This window comes from Callithrix jacchus, chromosome 12 (assembly GCF_049354715.1).
Source record: "Callithrix jacchus isolate 240 chromosome 12, calJac240_pri, whole genome shotgun sequence".
Classification (NCBI taxonomy): domain Eukaryota; kingdom Metazoa; phylum Chordata; class Mammalia; order Primates; family Cebidae; genus Callithrix; species Callithrix jacchus.
The window spans coordinates 53162559-53179202 of record NC_133513.1 but is presented as its reverse complement, the minus strand read 5'-3'; the positions used below and the strand labels follow the sequence as shown (position 1 = coordinate 53179202).

The window sequence follows — 16644 nt, the reverse complement described above, 5'->3', positions numbered from 1 at the left end:
ACCTTGTTCACCACTCCATTCCTGGAACCAAAAATAGCACCTCAAACCAAGAAGATACTCAAAAATATGTGAACAGTCAACCAATATGTGAATCACAGTCTTGCTATCTCCTTGATATTCTGTGGAATGACGGTCTGGCAAATATTCTGTCATGGGTTATTAGCCTCACTTTCCTCCCTTTCCCAACCCCTCACTACTTGAGTATCTTTACCTCAACCCTCAGACTGTTGTGTACCTTCTAATTGAAATGATCTAGGAGATGTCTGGTCAACTCTGCTGTGTCACTCTGTCTGCAACCAACTGAGCATGGCTGGGATGGACTGCCTGGTGAAGAAAGTCTTCTGATTCATGGATTCTATGGGGGTTGAATGGGGAGTGAGGTTTGTTCTATGCCTTGTTCTCTCTTAGATGCTTTCCTTGGTAGGTTGTCAGAATCAGGGAATTCTTAGGTACCAAGAAATTAGAGGCTCTTGTTTTGAGACATCAATAAACACTCATCTTGGTAAGAGTCTGGGGAAAGGGGACCAGGTGTGTTAAGTCAGTGGAAAGTAGGGGAGAAAACCCATGGGCCTAAGCTGCCCCATCCTGAGGGAATTTCTGCAGAAATTTCTCTAGACCAACAGTGCACCCCAGTGGAATTTTCTCCATGCACTGAGGAACTTCCTTATGCTCCAGCTGAGGGATATTTATAGATGACTGGTTCTACATTTTCTGAACCCCCCTCTAGGAATACAGTGAAAATGGTCCTTCCTTCAGTGGCACGCCTCTTCTGTCTGACTTCTGCTTATGAAAAAGTATTTTATGGAGTGATCTTTCATAATTGTTCTTACTCATCAGACCTAAGACTGCCCATCTTTCCTCTCCCTCCTGAAAAAATTGTGAAAGCACCCGGAGAATCAAGAGAAGCCTTCGGGTATGCCCAAATCCCTGTATGTTGGCTGTGTGACTGTCTGCAATCTCATCCTCTCAAACTTGGAAGCTTAGTTGCTTCTTTTTGTAAAATGGGATTAATAACACCTCCTGCCAATTACATGGGGTTTGGGTGAGAATCAAAGCAATGATCACAAGTAGCTTTTAAAACACTAACTCACCATAGGAAGGATGGCACCACTATTTTTTGTTGTTTTTCAAGGGTTGAGAACGATTTCTATTAGACGATACAGCATAATTACTGCAAAAGGCACAACCTTCTCAAAGCAAAGGCCACTTAAGTCCTGGTATCTCAGGAGCCCACAATTCCACATTCTGGACTTACCCTATTTTTCTCAAGAGGCCCCAGCAGAAAACTGCTTTAGAAGGGACTTGATACAGGATATACCAGAAACAACTGAGCTGGGTCCAGTCTACCCCAAAGAGCAATGGTGATTGAGGTCGACCTTTGGGATGATGGCAATGTAAGCCCTTTGACAATGGAAAGTTCATTTCTTGGGGGCAGTCTGAAGGTATCACAGTTGCAAACTTTAGCCTGTGGTATTAAAACTGGCAGGAATTCCAAATGGAAACAGCCAACTCCCACTTTGGAGATCAAGTCCTCAGATTGAGTTTCTCTCTCAACCCTATGTAGTCGGGGGTCCCCAATCCACTGGAAATCACTATACAAAAACACTTTGTTCTCTATGGCTTAATTCTCCTCCTTATTATTCATCGTACTTGTCTCTGTTAGACTAGACGCACCTAGTGAGTCACCTGTAGGGTGAAGAAGCAGGGACTAGGCTCGGGGTTCATTCCCAGGTGTTGACGGTGGTGATTTTTCATCCCCTGCTCTAACAAAGTGAGGACAGGTATTTATTTCCTATTTCTTTAAACTTCTGGGTGAAACATAAACATATTCAAGAAAACTCTTGATGTTTAGTGTTTCTCTAATAAGGAAAGGGAAGGAAAAGGAATTTGGGGAATAGGAATGAGAGGGAGGGGACGGGGAGAGAAGCATTACTTACGCCGTTTGCAGCCACATTTTTTTATTCTTTTGGGATCTGTGATGTCATCATGACAGGCCTTGCAGTAAAAAAATGCCCTGGAGAAAGAGAATGGAAAAACTGACACGTTTCATAATCCACCCAAATGAAATGAGTCCCACATTTCCTCCATGGTGGTGCCAAATTAATGAAACACGCCAGAATTAATTTCCTTTCATCTTTTGAAAGGTTTAGACATTTGTAGACGGAAATGTTTGTTGCAAGACCATTTATTTCAAACATAGGATGCTGTGATTTGAGTTAGTGCTCCTTTTCATAAACTTCCATTTGCAAAGAAACTGGGAAAAAAGTTGCTGATGTGACACACTGCGTCTGCTCACTCGTCTCTCATTTTTGAAAACAGCCTTTGATGCTACTCGTGGGAACACATGGGGAATGAGCCCTGGGCCCTTGGTGGGGAAGTTAGATGCAACACCAAAAGTCCCACAGTCTGGTCAGATATATATTAGAGGGGGCAGAAGTGTGTTGTTTTCTCAGTCAAATAAAAATATCAACCTTGTCACTCTGAAAGCACCTTTTCTTGTCAGCTGAAGTGAGGGAGAGTTGAGGAGGGCAGGGAGGGAAAAATGAAAGACATGAGTCAGTGGGTTCCTCTGTCAAACCTCCTCTGTAGGTTCATAACTTATTTTACTCCAAAGCTGGCTGGACCAATTCCCATGCTATCCAGCCCTGAGCATGCACTAAATGAGGATTTTCTTCTCACCGTGGGGCAAAGCTCAGCTGACCACTGGAAGGGGTTGAGTAGAGGTTATTGAAGGAACAGGTGGGTAGGAAGAGAATGAGATGAAGCAATCAAAAAGAAAATCCCCTAATCTGACTTAAATGTCTATAGGTGATTCCACAGGGCGTTGGCTGTGGCAAAGATATTCTGGATAAGAAAAAAGACCATTCAAGCACTATTTGAAATCACAGTGCCTAAAACAGCACCAGAGGCCTGTGCCCTTTCAGTACTGGGGAGGTGATAAAATTCACTGGAACAACCGTACAGCCTTCTGGATCCAAGAACTAACAAAATCCCTGGCTTGGTGCCTTTACCACTCCAAACAGGGGTTTGAATGCCAGCTATAAACATGGCCTTTTCTTGACCAGGGCTGCAGAAATAAACACAATTCTTGACCATTTGATTCCTAGGTTCCTTTTTATGTTTTCACAAGACTTGGATTTATAATTGGCACCCACTGGAAACCAATTTTAAGACTTTTGGACCCACATGAGGTCTTGAAGATCTTGAAGCCAAAATCTCTGGGACTCAGTGTCCTCATCTGTGAACTAAGGAGGTTGTCATGGACTGCCCAGTCATTCCATGCTAGGGCTCAGCCAGACCCAGGACTTCTGAATCCAAGTCTAATGCTTGCTCTATCCTAGCAACCTCTCCACTATTTCTTTAAATGCCAGCTGTCATCTATGTCACAAAAAAATAAAGAGAAAAATAAATCCTACCTGACTGTTGACCTTGAGAGGCAATGTGGCTAAGAACCCAATCAATCTACCTTGACACAGGAAGAACGGGAAAGGAGAAAGCATCCAAGTTGGGGAAAGTAACCTGCCTCCACTTCCTTTGGCCATTTTCTCTCCCTCTTTGGTGCTCTTAACACATAATGATAATGATGGTAACAATCACATAGCTAACATTTACACAGCACAGACTACAAGTCAGGTGCAGTTCTAAGTATTGTATAAGCATTAAATGTATTTGATCCTCAAACAACCCTTTGAAGGAAGTATCATTATTATTTCTGTTTTACAGGTAAGGAAACTAAAGCACAGAGAAGTTAAGTGACCTGCCCAAGGCCAAACCACTGAGAGTACCGAAGCCGAGACTGAATTCACATGCCTGGCATCAGAGCCAAAGGTCTATACTAAAGAGATGATGAAATGATGATGAGCCTGAATAGACTTGTGAAAAGATAAAGTGTGCTTACTTCATGAACTAAGGTTGGATTCTTTTTAATAATTGTTAGTTTTTAATTGACAAACAATAATTGTATATATATGCAGTATTCAACATATTGAAATTTGTATACAATGTGGAATAGCTGAATCAAGCTAATTAACATTACTTGATATATACATTATTTCACATACTTTTCACCTTTTGTGGTACCAGCACTTAAAATCTACTGTCTTGGTTGAGTGTGGTGTCTGATACATGTAATCCCAGCACTTTGGGAAGCCGAGGTGGATGGATCATGAGGTCAAGAGTTCAAGACCAGCCTGGCCAAGATGGTGAAACCCCGTCTCTACTAAAAATACAAAAACTAGTAGGGCATGGTGGCATGCATCTGTAATCCCAGCTACTCAGGAGGCTGAGGCAGGAGAATCAGTTGAACCCAGGAGGCAGAGTTTGCAGTGAGCTGAGATTGTGCCATTGCACTACAGCCTGGGAGCCTGGGCGATAGAGTGAGATACTGTCTCAAAAACAAACAAAACAAAACAAAACCAAAAAAAACCTGTCTTTGCAATTTTCAGGTATACAATTCATTTTTAACTACAGTCACCACACTGAACAATAGATTTCTTGAACTTATTCCAACTGTCTAACTGAAATTTCATGTTTTTGGTGGACATTTCCCCAATCCCTCTGACTCCCAGCTCCTGGCAAACACCATTCCATTTTCTGCTTCTATAAGTTTAATTCCTGTAGGTTCCACATGTAAGTAAGACTATGTGATGTTTGCCTTTCCATGCCAGGCTTATTTCACTAAGCATAACGTCCTCCAGGGCCAGGTAAGTAAGGTTAATGAGTAAAATGAGGCCAGGGCCGGGGGGTGTCCGAGGTGAGCCACAGTGGGCAGAGTGTCTCAGCTCTAGCTGACCTTTGCCAAGTGACATTTCTTTGCAAGCACCATTCTCTTTCCCACCCATTTCTGCCTCTATCATGCTCACCTCACAAAGCCACTCCCTGCTGCACACCTGCACCTGAGCTACCGAGTTTTGCTGGGGAAGAAAACATGCTGACCTCACTTTAAACCCACAGCTGGTGGATTCCGGGAGCCTTTCCTACTTCTCAGGATCTACCCCATTCTCCTGTGCTTCTTTTCTCACACTCCAAAACAGCTCTTTCTCCTCTCCTCTCCACTTGCTCCAGCTCACTGTACCTCTCCCATAAGCAGCCTTCAGCTGATGATTGTGCCTCATGCAAAATCAGGAGACCAGCTTTGTGTCCTTCAAGGCTGGCCTGTGTGATCTCCTTGTCCTCTGGTTTCTTGGTCTGCATGTCCAGTGGGAGGAGTCATCAGGAGACTGGAGGGTGGGGAGAGATGACATCACCACCTTGACTCCCTGGGGACCCTCCTCACCAGGTCCATCGAGTGGCACGGAACAGCCTCTCTCTTTCCAGCTCCTGATAGCCCTCCTTCCCCTTGACCCTGCAGATCCCCTTTCTTGCCGGCTCTGGAGTGCTTAGCCATCCCTTGTTGGTTTTCCTTAACTATTTGCCCACAACTTTATACGGTCTCTTCATGAAACTCTCCTCCTTTTTTAAGTGTGTCACCTGTTTCTTGCCAGGACAAGAAACAGCACCCACATTTAAATTTTCATCTCCAGTCCACACTTATCCCCAGAACTCCAGACTCTAAGGTCCAACTGCCCTTATGATATCCCTGTGTGTACATTTAATTCACATCTCCTACCTAATATAGCCCAGAGAGAATGCTTAACTTCCTACTAGCCAAAACTTGCTACTTCTCTAGTATCCCTCATCTTGGTTAAGATAAACACAATTTAAGCCTTGACTCTAGCCTTCATCTTTCTTTTTTCCCTCACTTCCATCCAATTTATGAGTGAGTCCCGCACACTCTCTAAAATATGGTCTGAATGAGACCCACTTCTCTTGTTTGGGTGTGGTGTCTGACACATGTAACCCCAGCACTTTGGGAGGCTGAGGTGGCTGTTCAGGAGTCTTTCCTGCTCCTCAGGATCTACCCCATTTTCCTTGTCAGCTGTCAGTCTGAGCTGTCCATTCTGCTGTCAGTCTGAGCTGCCATCATCCCTCACCTAAACTATGCAGTAGGCAGTGAGTCTCTCACCTCCTCTCCTGCCCCATTCCTCTCATTCTCTACAATGCAGGAAGAATGACCTTTTCAAAAAAAAATATACATCAAATCAGCTTAAAGCCATCTATGACTTCCATTTTATAACATATCCAACCTCTTTATAAAGTACCTTAGGAGTCAGTCAGCCTCTGCCTCTCTCTAACCTCATCTCACACCAATCTCCCCATAACTATTCTCTAGCCACACTTTCCTTCTTGGGGTTCCTAGCCACAATTAACTTCTTCCCAGCCCATCTCCTCTTCCCACCTGATTCCTGCCTGATGGATTCTTTCCCTTCATCTCAATCTCTGCTCAAATGCCATCACCTCTGAGAAGCTTTCACTTATAACCCAAATCAGTGACCCAGTTGCATTAATTCTTTTACCATTAATTTAAAAAATACTGTAATCATTTCCTGTCTAGAATGTGAGCCCTGTGAGAGTTGGGACTTCTCCCCATTTTTCACCACTGTTTCCCTGGTGCCTTGTATAGAGCCTTCTAAATGTAAATGACTTACAGACATTTGATGGGTGAATTAATGAGTGAGTTTGAGAATGCTTCCCAGTATCGTTGGGTCTGCCAATTTTTTCAAGAGAAACCAATAATAAGGATTTTTATATAAAAGCTCATAACTTTTTTTCACCTTGGCAACTCATTTATTTTTTAAACTTGTGACTCAAAAGAATCATATGTGCAAGCCAAATTGAGTCACTGAGCCACTGTTTTGTGACTCCTATATTAAAGGATATGTTCCAAGGTTATTTAAAAAGGAAAATATTTGGTGGCAAGGAGGAAAGAGCAAGTGCCCAAACGTCCATCCTCAAGTGACCTTCTTAAGACTGCAGTGGGATGGTTTCACTCATCATTTTCTAAAACACTGCATCTGAAGGTTTCTATGAGCTAAAAATCATTAACTTCTTTTGTTGCTTTTTTTTGCAGTGGAGGGTACAAACTAAAGACTAGATCATCATAATCCACTTTTCCATTTGTACAAAATTTGTGTAGTTTCATCCAAATCTCCAATGTCCTTTCTGTGGTTTTCTGCAGTCTTCATCTATTTGAAATCCCCTAACTGACAGCGTTTGCTCTGACACATCACACACCATGGAAAATTACAGGCTGGTGTTGTAGCTGATTGTGTCAGCATGTATTTGTGAATACCATAAAGCACTGAAATGAGACATATTGCACTCCCTAATATAGGAGGTAATTTGTTTTTTGGACGGCCTGGTATTTGTGACATTCATTAGTGAGAGATGCAATAGGAAATAGAATTACACAAATGGGAGTTTCATGTTATATTTGCTATCTGGGAGGTATACATGATATATAGTGCTCCTGTGCTCCCCAGCCTCCTGTACTTGGTGCTGAGATGCTGTTTCAAGCTTTTGTGTCTCACAATCTGGGCAAGGGCACAGGCTTCTTCTCCAGGAGACCTGACCAGAGCAGGGAAAGAGGGTTCAATCTCATTCACCCTAATTTCCCTTCTCAGGTATACCCAGTTCTCAGGATACACTTGGAGAACAGGGAGATTCCATGAACTGAGTAGGGAGATATTTTTCTCCAACAACTGAATCATGGCCATCTTTCCCCAAATTGCAGAAGTAAATTTAAGTTATTGGAGAGCTCAGTTTTAAGAATTCTTTTTCCTTCCATCAGCCCATATTTTCTTTTTCCTGAAAGCTTCTGTGGCCAGTATAGCTTAGTTTGCTAGAGCGAGTAGGGAGGAAGAGGACCATAAGTATCTGTAGTCACATGTCATCATTCTGTGCTCAGCATGTCAGGTTCACCCTAGGCAAATAATTAAGAGTGCAAGCTCTGGAATCAAACTTCCTGGCTTTATTATTCACTGGCAATGTGGCCTTGGGCAAGTTAGTTAGCCCAGTTGTACCTCAGTTTCCTCATATATAAAGTGGGAAATAGTAATGCTACCTATCTCATGGGGTTGCTGTGAGATAATGAGTTTTAGATACAGAGAACTTAGTACCTAGAATACTGCTGGCATGTAATAAACCCTCCCAGGTAAGAATGTGTTAGTATTATTAAATTGACCATAAAGAGAGTGGATTTTAGAAAAGGAAAGACCAGTTTCAATCTGGGCTCTGCCACTTACTTCTGTACCTCATGGCCTTGGACAAATCACTTATTTTGATTGACAGATGAGGAAACCAAAGCTCTGAGTGTTTAAGAAGACTTACCTTCCAGGGTTACTTTAAGGAGCAGCAATAAAGAATGTAGCACACTTAGCACAGTCCTGGCTTTGACTAGGAACTCATTCAATGAAGACAACAGGCTTATATAAATAATGATAAAACTTCACAATTAATAATGTATTTAAAATATTTTATAGAATGTTATCGTTGAACTGAATGACGTGTCTGACCATTTGCATCACATTTTCTGCTAAAAAATTTCTTCAAGTTCATAGGATAGAACCAAATACAACAATAATCCATGTTGTGCTACAAAGGGCCCTGTGAATTTCTAGGCTGCTTAAACAGGTTTAAGGATACAAATAAAAATGTCAAGACACATGCTGGCCGATGAAATCCTGTGCTGCACCTACAGTGGCATGACAATTGAAGCTGACAACTTCAGCCACTTACCCAGGAGGCCACAAATAGAAATAGAGCCAGTTTCACATTCCATCTGAAATTTATCCAAACCTTTTGAAATTCTACTTGGCAGGGAGAGTAGAAAACTGATAATTCTCAAGTATAATTTCTCATATAATACAAAGAGCACTCAACAAGGAGCCAACTGTCTTGTTATGTTATTCTAGGTCATCAGAAATCAGGATGACCTTGAGTAGTCATTCAATTCTCTGAGCCCCCATTTTCTCCCCCATAAAATAATTGAGGAGGTAACTAGGCTCCCTAGTTCTAAAATTTTATTATTGTCATTCAAAGGTATGGAATTGACTACATGAACAGGAGTCCATGGAAGTTTTTATTACACCAATTGATGCCCATAGACATGTTAGGGAGTTTCGCGGTTATGGAAGTCTGCCTACTTCTGTGGGTCAAGGGGTCTACAGTTGGGCCAGAAAGAAAGCCAGATGAAAATAAATTCTTACCTTTTAACTTCTTTGGCATCACTTGCGATGAAAAATCCTAAAGTACCTTCTTGGATCTTAAGATGATTTCCAGGATTAATTAATATACTGCTCAGTAAAAACAAACAAACAGAGAAGACACATTTGTGAGGTCATGTTCTGAATAAAAAGCTTGAGGCTACACCATACTGTTGTGTTTATAGGGGGCCCACTAGTCTAGTGCTTTCCCCAAAGGTTTTTGTCCAAAGCCCGATGTCCACTGCCCCACACATTTAGTTGGATAATGCCATCATTAAGCATTACTGCTTAATTCCCAGGTTGGCATGCTGCCAGTTGAGGAAATCAAAGCAAATCAAGGTTTTAGGGCCAGGTTTATATAATGGGGCAGTCTAGCTGACATCATGGGCATATGATTGGAAGCAAAGTCCATCAGGATAAATTCCTTTTAAAACTGCTACTAGTGATCAACATGGAAGCATTATTGGCCTGATGAAGCTACTGCTATACCAGTTTTCCATTAGATGACAGAGGATTAATGGGACCCCTATATGTATACATAAACATACATGTACACACATCACATATTACCCCAGGGAATGGTACAAGACACCCATAACCAATGTGGAAGCAAACTGAACATCTTCATGACACTGATAAGGATATGGAAATTGATTCCATGTACAGCCTTTATAGGAAGAACTGAATTTACCCAAACAGTTTTTTTTTTTTAAAGTCAGCAGTTGGATATACTTAATGATTCCAGTCTGCTGTATACAAAAACATACAGGGTGTTTGAATAAGATGTGTGTCTAGCATGTCCTAATTGAGGCAAATTGAGAAAACAAATGCAAACCACCCCTAAAGAAAACTTGCCCTACAGAGAAGTTGGAACCTAAATATACACTGTCCTATTTCAAAGTGGTGTAAATAGATTCACTGACCACATTGTGCTTGGACTCACAGAAGAGACAAACATATCCTAATCTAATAAATGGATGAAACAAACAAGTTTACTTTTCTGCAGATCAAAAGCAGAAAACAAGAATGTCTTATGCAGAGACTGAGAAGAGAATTTAGGCTTAATGAATACTGAACTTAGGGACTCTGAGTGAAGCAACAGACACAACAGAGGTATTCCTTGTTCTGAAACGATGTTGCTTAATAATGTAATAGATATTTGGAATCAGTCTAAAGGAAGTTCTCAGCTACCCCAAACAATCAAAATATAAAGGATGATAATTACCATCGTGTAATCTTTTTTTCTACCAGTAAGCCATTCCAGAAAAGTGTTGTGATCAACAAAGTGACATGTCTGTAGTCATACAGGAAGGACCCAGTTGAACCTTTGTTCACCTGGTTGGGAGACCACTGAGCAGACTATTATTGCAAAATAATTGTCTGTGGTCACAAGAACATCTACCATTACCTATAACAAGACATGACAGGAGGAAACTGTATTTGTGTCACGGCTACTATTAACACTCAATAATAGCAAAAGGCTATGAAGATTTGACTGTTCTGCCCTACAACCACAGGCAGCAATGCGATTCCTCCCAAATCAGAGAGCAGCAGTCCACACTAACAGCACGACCTGCGCTGAGCAGCAGCTCTCCATAGGCACCTCCTAATCACCCCTCCGCCAACTCTTCACATGTGTATAACGAGCTCTCTGACTTCATGCAATCAGGAGGGTGAAGTGTCAGAGAACATACAGTTTAGATGAATCTATTTTTCAAAGCCAATTCAATATGATGCTTTAGAAAGGCAGTATTCTAAATTTTGCACATCTTCTTACCGCCTTTCCTGCAAGGCAGTTTTTACATGTCCCGGCTCTGCAATCAGAATTTGGGTCCAAATTCCTGCACTACCACTTAATAGCTGTTGGACTTTGGGCCGTTATTAAATCTCCCTAGAACTCAATTTTCTTACCTATAGTAGGTGGATAATGGTAACGATAGTCTTTGTTCAGAAAATTAAGTGAGATAATGTATAGAAGACTCAATGCATGTGGGTTATTGCTCCTTTAATTCTTACCAAAAAAAAATCCAAAGTGTATTTCATTTTCAACAAAGTTATCAGAAATTTTCTCTACCTGACCCCATGGAATATAATACAGGCTCCTTATCAAACTACCTTGCTCATTAATGAGATGAAGTTATAGGATAAAGAACTGTACACTCCAGAATAATGTATACGGACATACACAAAAAATTCCACGCACTTCTGGAGCCTAAGGGAGCTAGTTCCTTAAAGCTACAAAAGCCTACATTTTGACATGCATTCATGTAAAAATGCAAGAAAAATTTCTGAATGGAAAAAAGTCCTATCATGATTTGAACAACAGGACTCAAAAGGAAAAATCTGACCCACATCAACATCTTGGTAACATATATGAAAAAAAAAGCATCATATAGAATGCTGTTTCCTTTTTTCACATTATGTGCTACATTATTCTTTATCAACAATGAACAAGAATTGGAGAATAGGCCTACAGTGAACATTTAGAATTGGCATTATAGAGAGAGCAGGTTAAGATAATTTATTACATATTTTGAGTTTGCTTTAGTCCAGTTAGTGAGGCAGAGAAGAAAGATTTGGGGCTCTGGTGTAAAGCACTTTGGTGTCCCAGGTTTGCTCCTGATGTTGGTTAAGTGCTCAGGCACGTGAATCAGGTCTCAGCTCTTTGGGTCCTGGCTTTGTAAATGCAGGTAAGCCTTACGCTTCTCATCTGTAAAATGGGTGAATATCTGGTGATGGGCTAATTTAGACTGACTTCTGTCTGCATAGTGAAGTATCGTCTGTTTCTTAAATCTATAGCTGATTGTGTAAGGAACCAAAAGCATCTCTAGTTACCTCGCAGACCATGTGGATTCCAGGATGCCCTCTTGTTTCCTATGTGGACAGGGGTGGTGAGGGGGTTTAAATCTTCCCCATGTGAGGTGTGAGGCAGCACCATTTGCAGATACTGAGCTAAGGCTAAGGCAGCCTTCTAGGTGGGAATCTAAAGAATGGACCCAGCCCTTGAAATAATGAAAGAAAGAAATCTCGATAGGAAAAGATGCTCTTGGTGCTGAAGCACTAGGAACTACATTACTGGTTGTTTTTGTTTTTATTTTTTGATATTTTAGACATTAATTCTTCTATACACATTCCAAATATAGAAAGGTTAAATAAAATGCTATCCCCCTCTTCTTCAAAATATAAAAATATAAGGACTCTAGATAGCCATAACTTTCTCCCCCTTTTGCCTACTATCTTTAGAATGTGTTATTGTTCTCCTAATAGGAATACATATATTTTTCCAAGGATCTCTGATCTCTTTAGGAGAGTATCCAGTGTTAAGTTTGTTTTGTTCTAATGGTTGCCAAAATTATCCCTCCCTGTGCGCCACTCTAAATCAGTTCTCTGGGTCCAACTTGATGTAATTCATTAGCTTATCAGAGATAAACTTCAACATGTGTCATGTGAAGAATCATGAAAATCTCCAAAAGAAAAAGCCCATATATCCATTGACAGAATTCCAACAAGGACATCTTGGCAGAGGTGGACTTTCTTTCATTTCAAGGAACATATAAATTATCCTTTCTTCTTTGACCTTACTGGTTTCAGCAGAAAACATCCAGTGACAGCTGGAAGCACAGGGCTGGTGTGGTCCCTTCTTCAAGGATACTTGCTCTCTCTGTTTCTTTTGCTCTTAGAATAGTTTTACATCTCGACTTATTCTTTGTTTACTCACTTCCTATATGGAGCAAATTCGTTTTGTTTTTGTTTTTCCCGAGACGGAGTCGTGCTCTGTTGCCCAGGCTGGAGTGCGGTGGCGCGATCTCAGCTCACTGCAACCTTCGCCTCCCGGGTTGAAGCAATTCTCCTGCCTCAACCACAAGGTAAGGAGTTCAAGTACAGCCTGGCCAACATGGTGAAATAACGTATTTTCTGTAAGGAACCCACGGTTAAGTAGAGGGGTATAAAACATGATGGTATTGTTTACTTTTGAATTTCTTGGAGTACCAGGCTATGAGCCTTGCATGCAACAGGCACATTTCAACTATTTGTTGAATAAATAAATTTTTTAAAAAAGATAAGTTTTTAAGCCTCAGTTCCAAGAATTTTCCTTTTCTTCATAAATAAGTGGAAAGAAAGTCACAGTTTTCTTTCAAAGAACAAGCTGCAATTCTCATCAGTCAGGCCAATCAAAGGAGTGACCACACCTCTGCTAGGGCTAGGGGATCAGCCAATGAACGAGCAATCTCTCAGATGCGTTAAGTAGGAATATGTAAATATCCCAATATGTAAACAGCGTGCCACTTGTGAAGTTGGAGCAATTGATTTCAACATTGAAAGCAAAACTTCAAAGAGAAATATGTGTTCCTAAACATAAAACACATCTACATAGAATTGGCTAGCAGGGCTCAGTCCCACGGGGAAATGTCTCTATCAGGTTCCTCCATAAGAGGAGTACCATGTCTCAAGTTGTATCACATTTCATTGGGTATCTCTCAATCTCTCACTAAACACTGGTCAGGTTGGAAGACTGCAGCTTGGTGGAGGAAGGTGATGTATTCCTTTCTCCACCACTTGTGCATAATGGGAAGACATCTAGGTTTGCCTTCCATCAGTGTAAACTTGTTTCCTGTGTCTGAAGACAATCAATGATTGGTAATTCAACTGAAACAGATACTCTTTAAGGAAACTTCTATCTATTATGGGTAAATATGATGGATACATATTTCTCTCCTCTCCCTTCCATTTTTGGTAGGTGTAATGTACCATTCCTCAGGCAATTTTTAAAAAATAGCATGACTCATATGAGAACACAGTTTGTACTTAATAACATGGTAATTACATTTGTGCCTAGTAAGCTAATGGGACTTCATTAACTAAAGCAAGCAAATAAGAACCATTTAGGGTTTCCGTTCATGCTATGCCCAGATGAATCATGCCATTGAGAGGAGGCTTCTTTGATCACACAAGTTTGTATACAATGATTCTGAGTTGGAACTTTGTTTGAACCAATTGTGTCCCCTCTCAGGGAGTATGACTGCATTTGTAGTTTGTAGGCCATGTACAGGCACAGCTCGGAGAAACCCCACATCTCAAATCTTATCACTTTTCTGAAACTTTTCATTTTTTCTAGGCTTTAATATATAGGCTGCTGGAGTCCCACCCAACTAGACACACACACTTTTACTTTAGAATACCGTTGGAGACACAGTTGTGTATTTCATAAGTCAAGATACTTAAGCCCAGTTCACTTACACACAGACAGCATGATAAAGATTGCTCCCAGTTGCTCTGACTCAAATAACTGCCACTGTGGTCCACCAGCAATATTGGTGAGGACTTACTTAGCCTGCATCCATCTCAGTAACTTTGAAAATGGCATTTTCAAATGTATTTTGCACATACAGAAAATATCAGCCATATGGGATGGGGAAGAGAGAGGTAATCTAAAAAGGATAACACTGGATTTGGTTCTGGGAGCAAGCCAAATCATTTTCTGATATATTTAGGACAAGTCATGCCTACATCACAACATGCCTTCACCACAAGATAAAAGGACTCAAAGGCCGAAAGCCAACAGCAGAGGTGCAAACACTGTGGACCTTTAAGATGCAAAGTGTTGCAGTAACTTCTTGCAGCTGGATCACATCATTAATACCAAACTGACAGGAAGCCACCTCCATTGGTTCACATGTACTCAAACAATCACAGACGAATTGGACTTTGGACAGAGATCCAGACAAATACACAAATACCCACACACACACAATTGCAAACACAAACACATGATAGTGATTACAATCACAGAGAAAAGTAACTCTTGAAAAGATGAACAAGTAGGCATCTCAATAGTATGTTTTCAACAATATTGTCTTGGAGAACACATTATTGAAAAGCTATGCCAGGACTAATAACCCAAAAGTTTTTTTTAAATGCCATTGATGATGATTTAGTCATGCTTCATGCAATGTAAAACAGCAGCAAAACAGGGTGAAATCACATGGCGAAAATTGAGAAACTTCATATTAAGAAATATGCCCCAAAACACATTATGATTAAAAAAAAAAGCCATGAGTTTGTCTCAATAAACAATACTAACTCAGTAAATCAAGTGTGATAATCTGGCAATTTAATAGCAGTGTTCTAAAGTCTATATGGAGCACTGCCTGAGGAACAAAATATGCAAACTGTTATCACCAAAATAAATGTAAGGCAAAAATCGAAGTGAAAGGGCTTGGTCTCTGGTTTGTGGATAAAAGGACACGAACTCTGCTCTATAGACCAGAAACTCGACACAGGGAGGAGGAGGTCACTGGGAATGTGGATGTGGTATGTAGACAAAAATGGCACCAGAGTCCAATGGACACCAAGACACATCAGGACAATACAGAAAGAGACACAAAGGGCAGGAGAGAAGTGTCCTCTTTTTCAGCTTTAGTAGTATTTGTTCCCATTATTAGTGCCATGACTGAAAACAGGAGTGTGCCTTTCCTTTTTTTAGGTTTCCTGCAAAGAAGTTAGTGCGTCATCCAAAAGAACCAACAAATCAAACAAGAACAGAAATAGGCTACTTCCAATTTATGCACTCTAGTTGGAGAGGGGTGTGTGTGTATATACATATATACATATATATACACACACATACACACTCATATATATATGATATATATACACCGGACAAGGGAATGAGATTATATATACATATATATAATCTCTCTCTTCTTGAATTCTTGGCAAATGGTTAGTCCTGTGGTTAGGAGTGAAGATAGAGGGTGGAGGTTGGAAGAAAAGTTAACGAAGAGCATACCGCTTTCGGCTTCTGCAAAACGACAAGAAAAGAATTTAAAATCAAACAATTTGATAATAAATTGACTGACACCAGAAGGAAAGAAGGAATAAAACCTTTGTTTCAAATCACTTGAAGGATGCATGTGAAAACAAGGTTTTTCAGCAAAGCACGAAAACAGTCTCATGGGGTGAAACCAACAACGAAGGAGGCTGCTAAACACAGGTTAAAGAAGGTGCGAGGAGAAGCAGGTCCTTGGGATTTCCACACCCAGTCAGTTAGAAAACACGAGAGGAAGAGAAGTGGGACATTTTTAAATAAAGAAAAAAATGAAAATTATTCTCAGGGAAGATAAAAAAATGGTTTATCTTTAACGTGGATATTGTCTGTTAAGTCCTGTGCTTTCTCAGAGGCATGATCCACATTCCCTCAAACACACCTTTTTCCACAAGAACCAATGTGCTTTCCACACTGAGACCAAGCCACATTTGAGAATTAAAGCTGGCGACTGCACATAGAAAGCCCAAACAAAGCCAAACAAGTCCTTTCTGCCCTGTTCTGAAAAAGAAAAATACTAAAAATGATATCTATAAACATGGCTTTGTTGAAAACATCTCAGAATTGTGACTCATTTGAAAGATCTATCGAAGAAAAGTTTCATCTTCAGCTCTGAGTTTGTTTTCTTAGAATGGTGACATTGGGTTCACAATGAACCATTAACAGCATTTTACTCTTTCTCTCTCCTTGGGATCAAAAGGAAACGAGTTAGAGACAAGTGCTCAAGGTTCAGGG

The 16644-nt window shown here is 40.6% G+C and overlaps 1 protein-coding gene across 47 annotated transcripts in view; it reads right to left on the bottom strand.

The window, feature by feature from the left end:
- KCNMA1 (potassium calcium-activated channel subfamily M alpha 1) overlaps positions 1 to 16644 on the bottom strand; it is a 767226-nt gene that overhangs the window by 137189 nt on the left and 613393 nt on the right. For 26 of the 47 annotated variants that reach the window (XM_035266161.3, XM_054242917.2, XM_054242918.2 and 23 more), the window contains 3 exons: positions 15874 to 15885; positions 9087 to 9173; positions 1938 to 2014 (listed from right to left, as the gene is read on the bottom strand). In XM_035266161.3, coding sequence (XP_035122052.1) covers positions 1938 to 2014; positions 9087 to 9173; positions 15874 to 15885 — 176 coding nt within the window. The remainder of the gene's footprint in view (positions 1 to 1937; positions 2015 to 9086; positions 9174 to 15873; positions 15886 to 16644) is intronic. The other 21 variants (XM_054242914.2, XM_078345501.1, XM_035266180.3 and 18 more) reach the window with 1 other exon arrangement.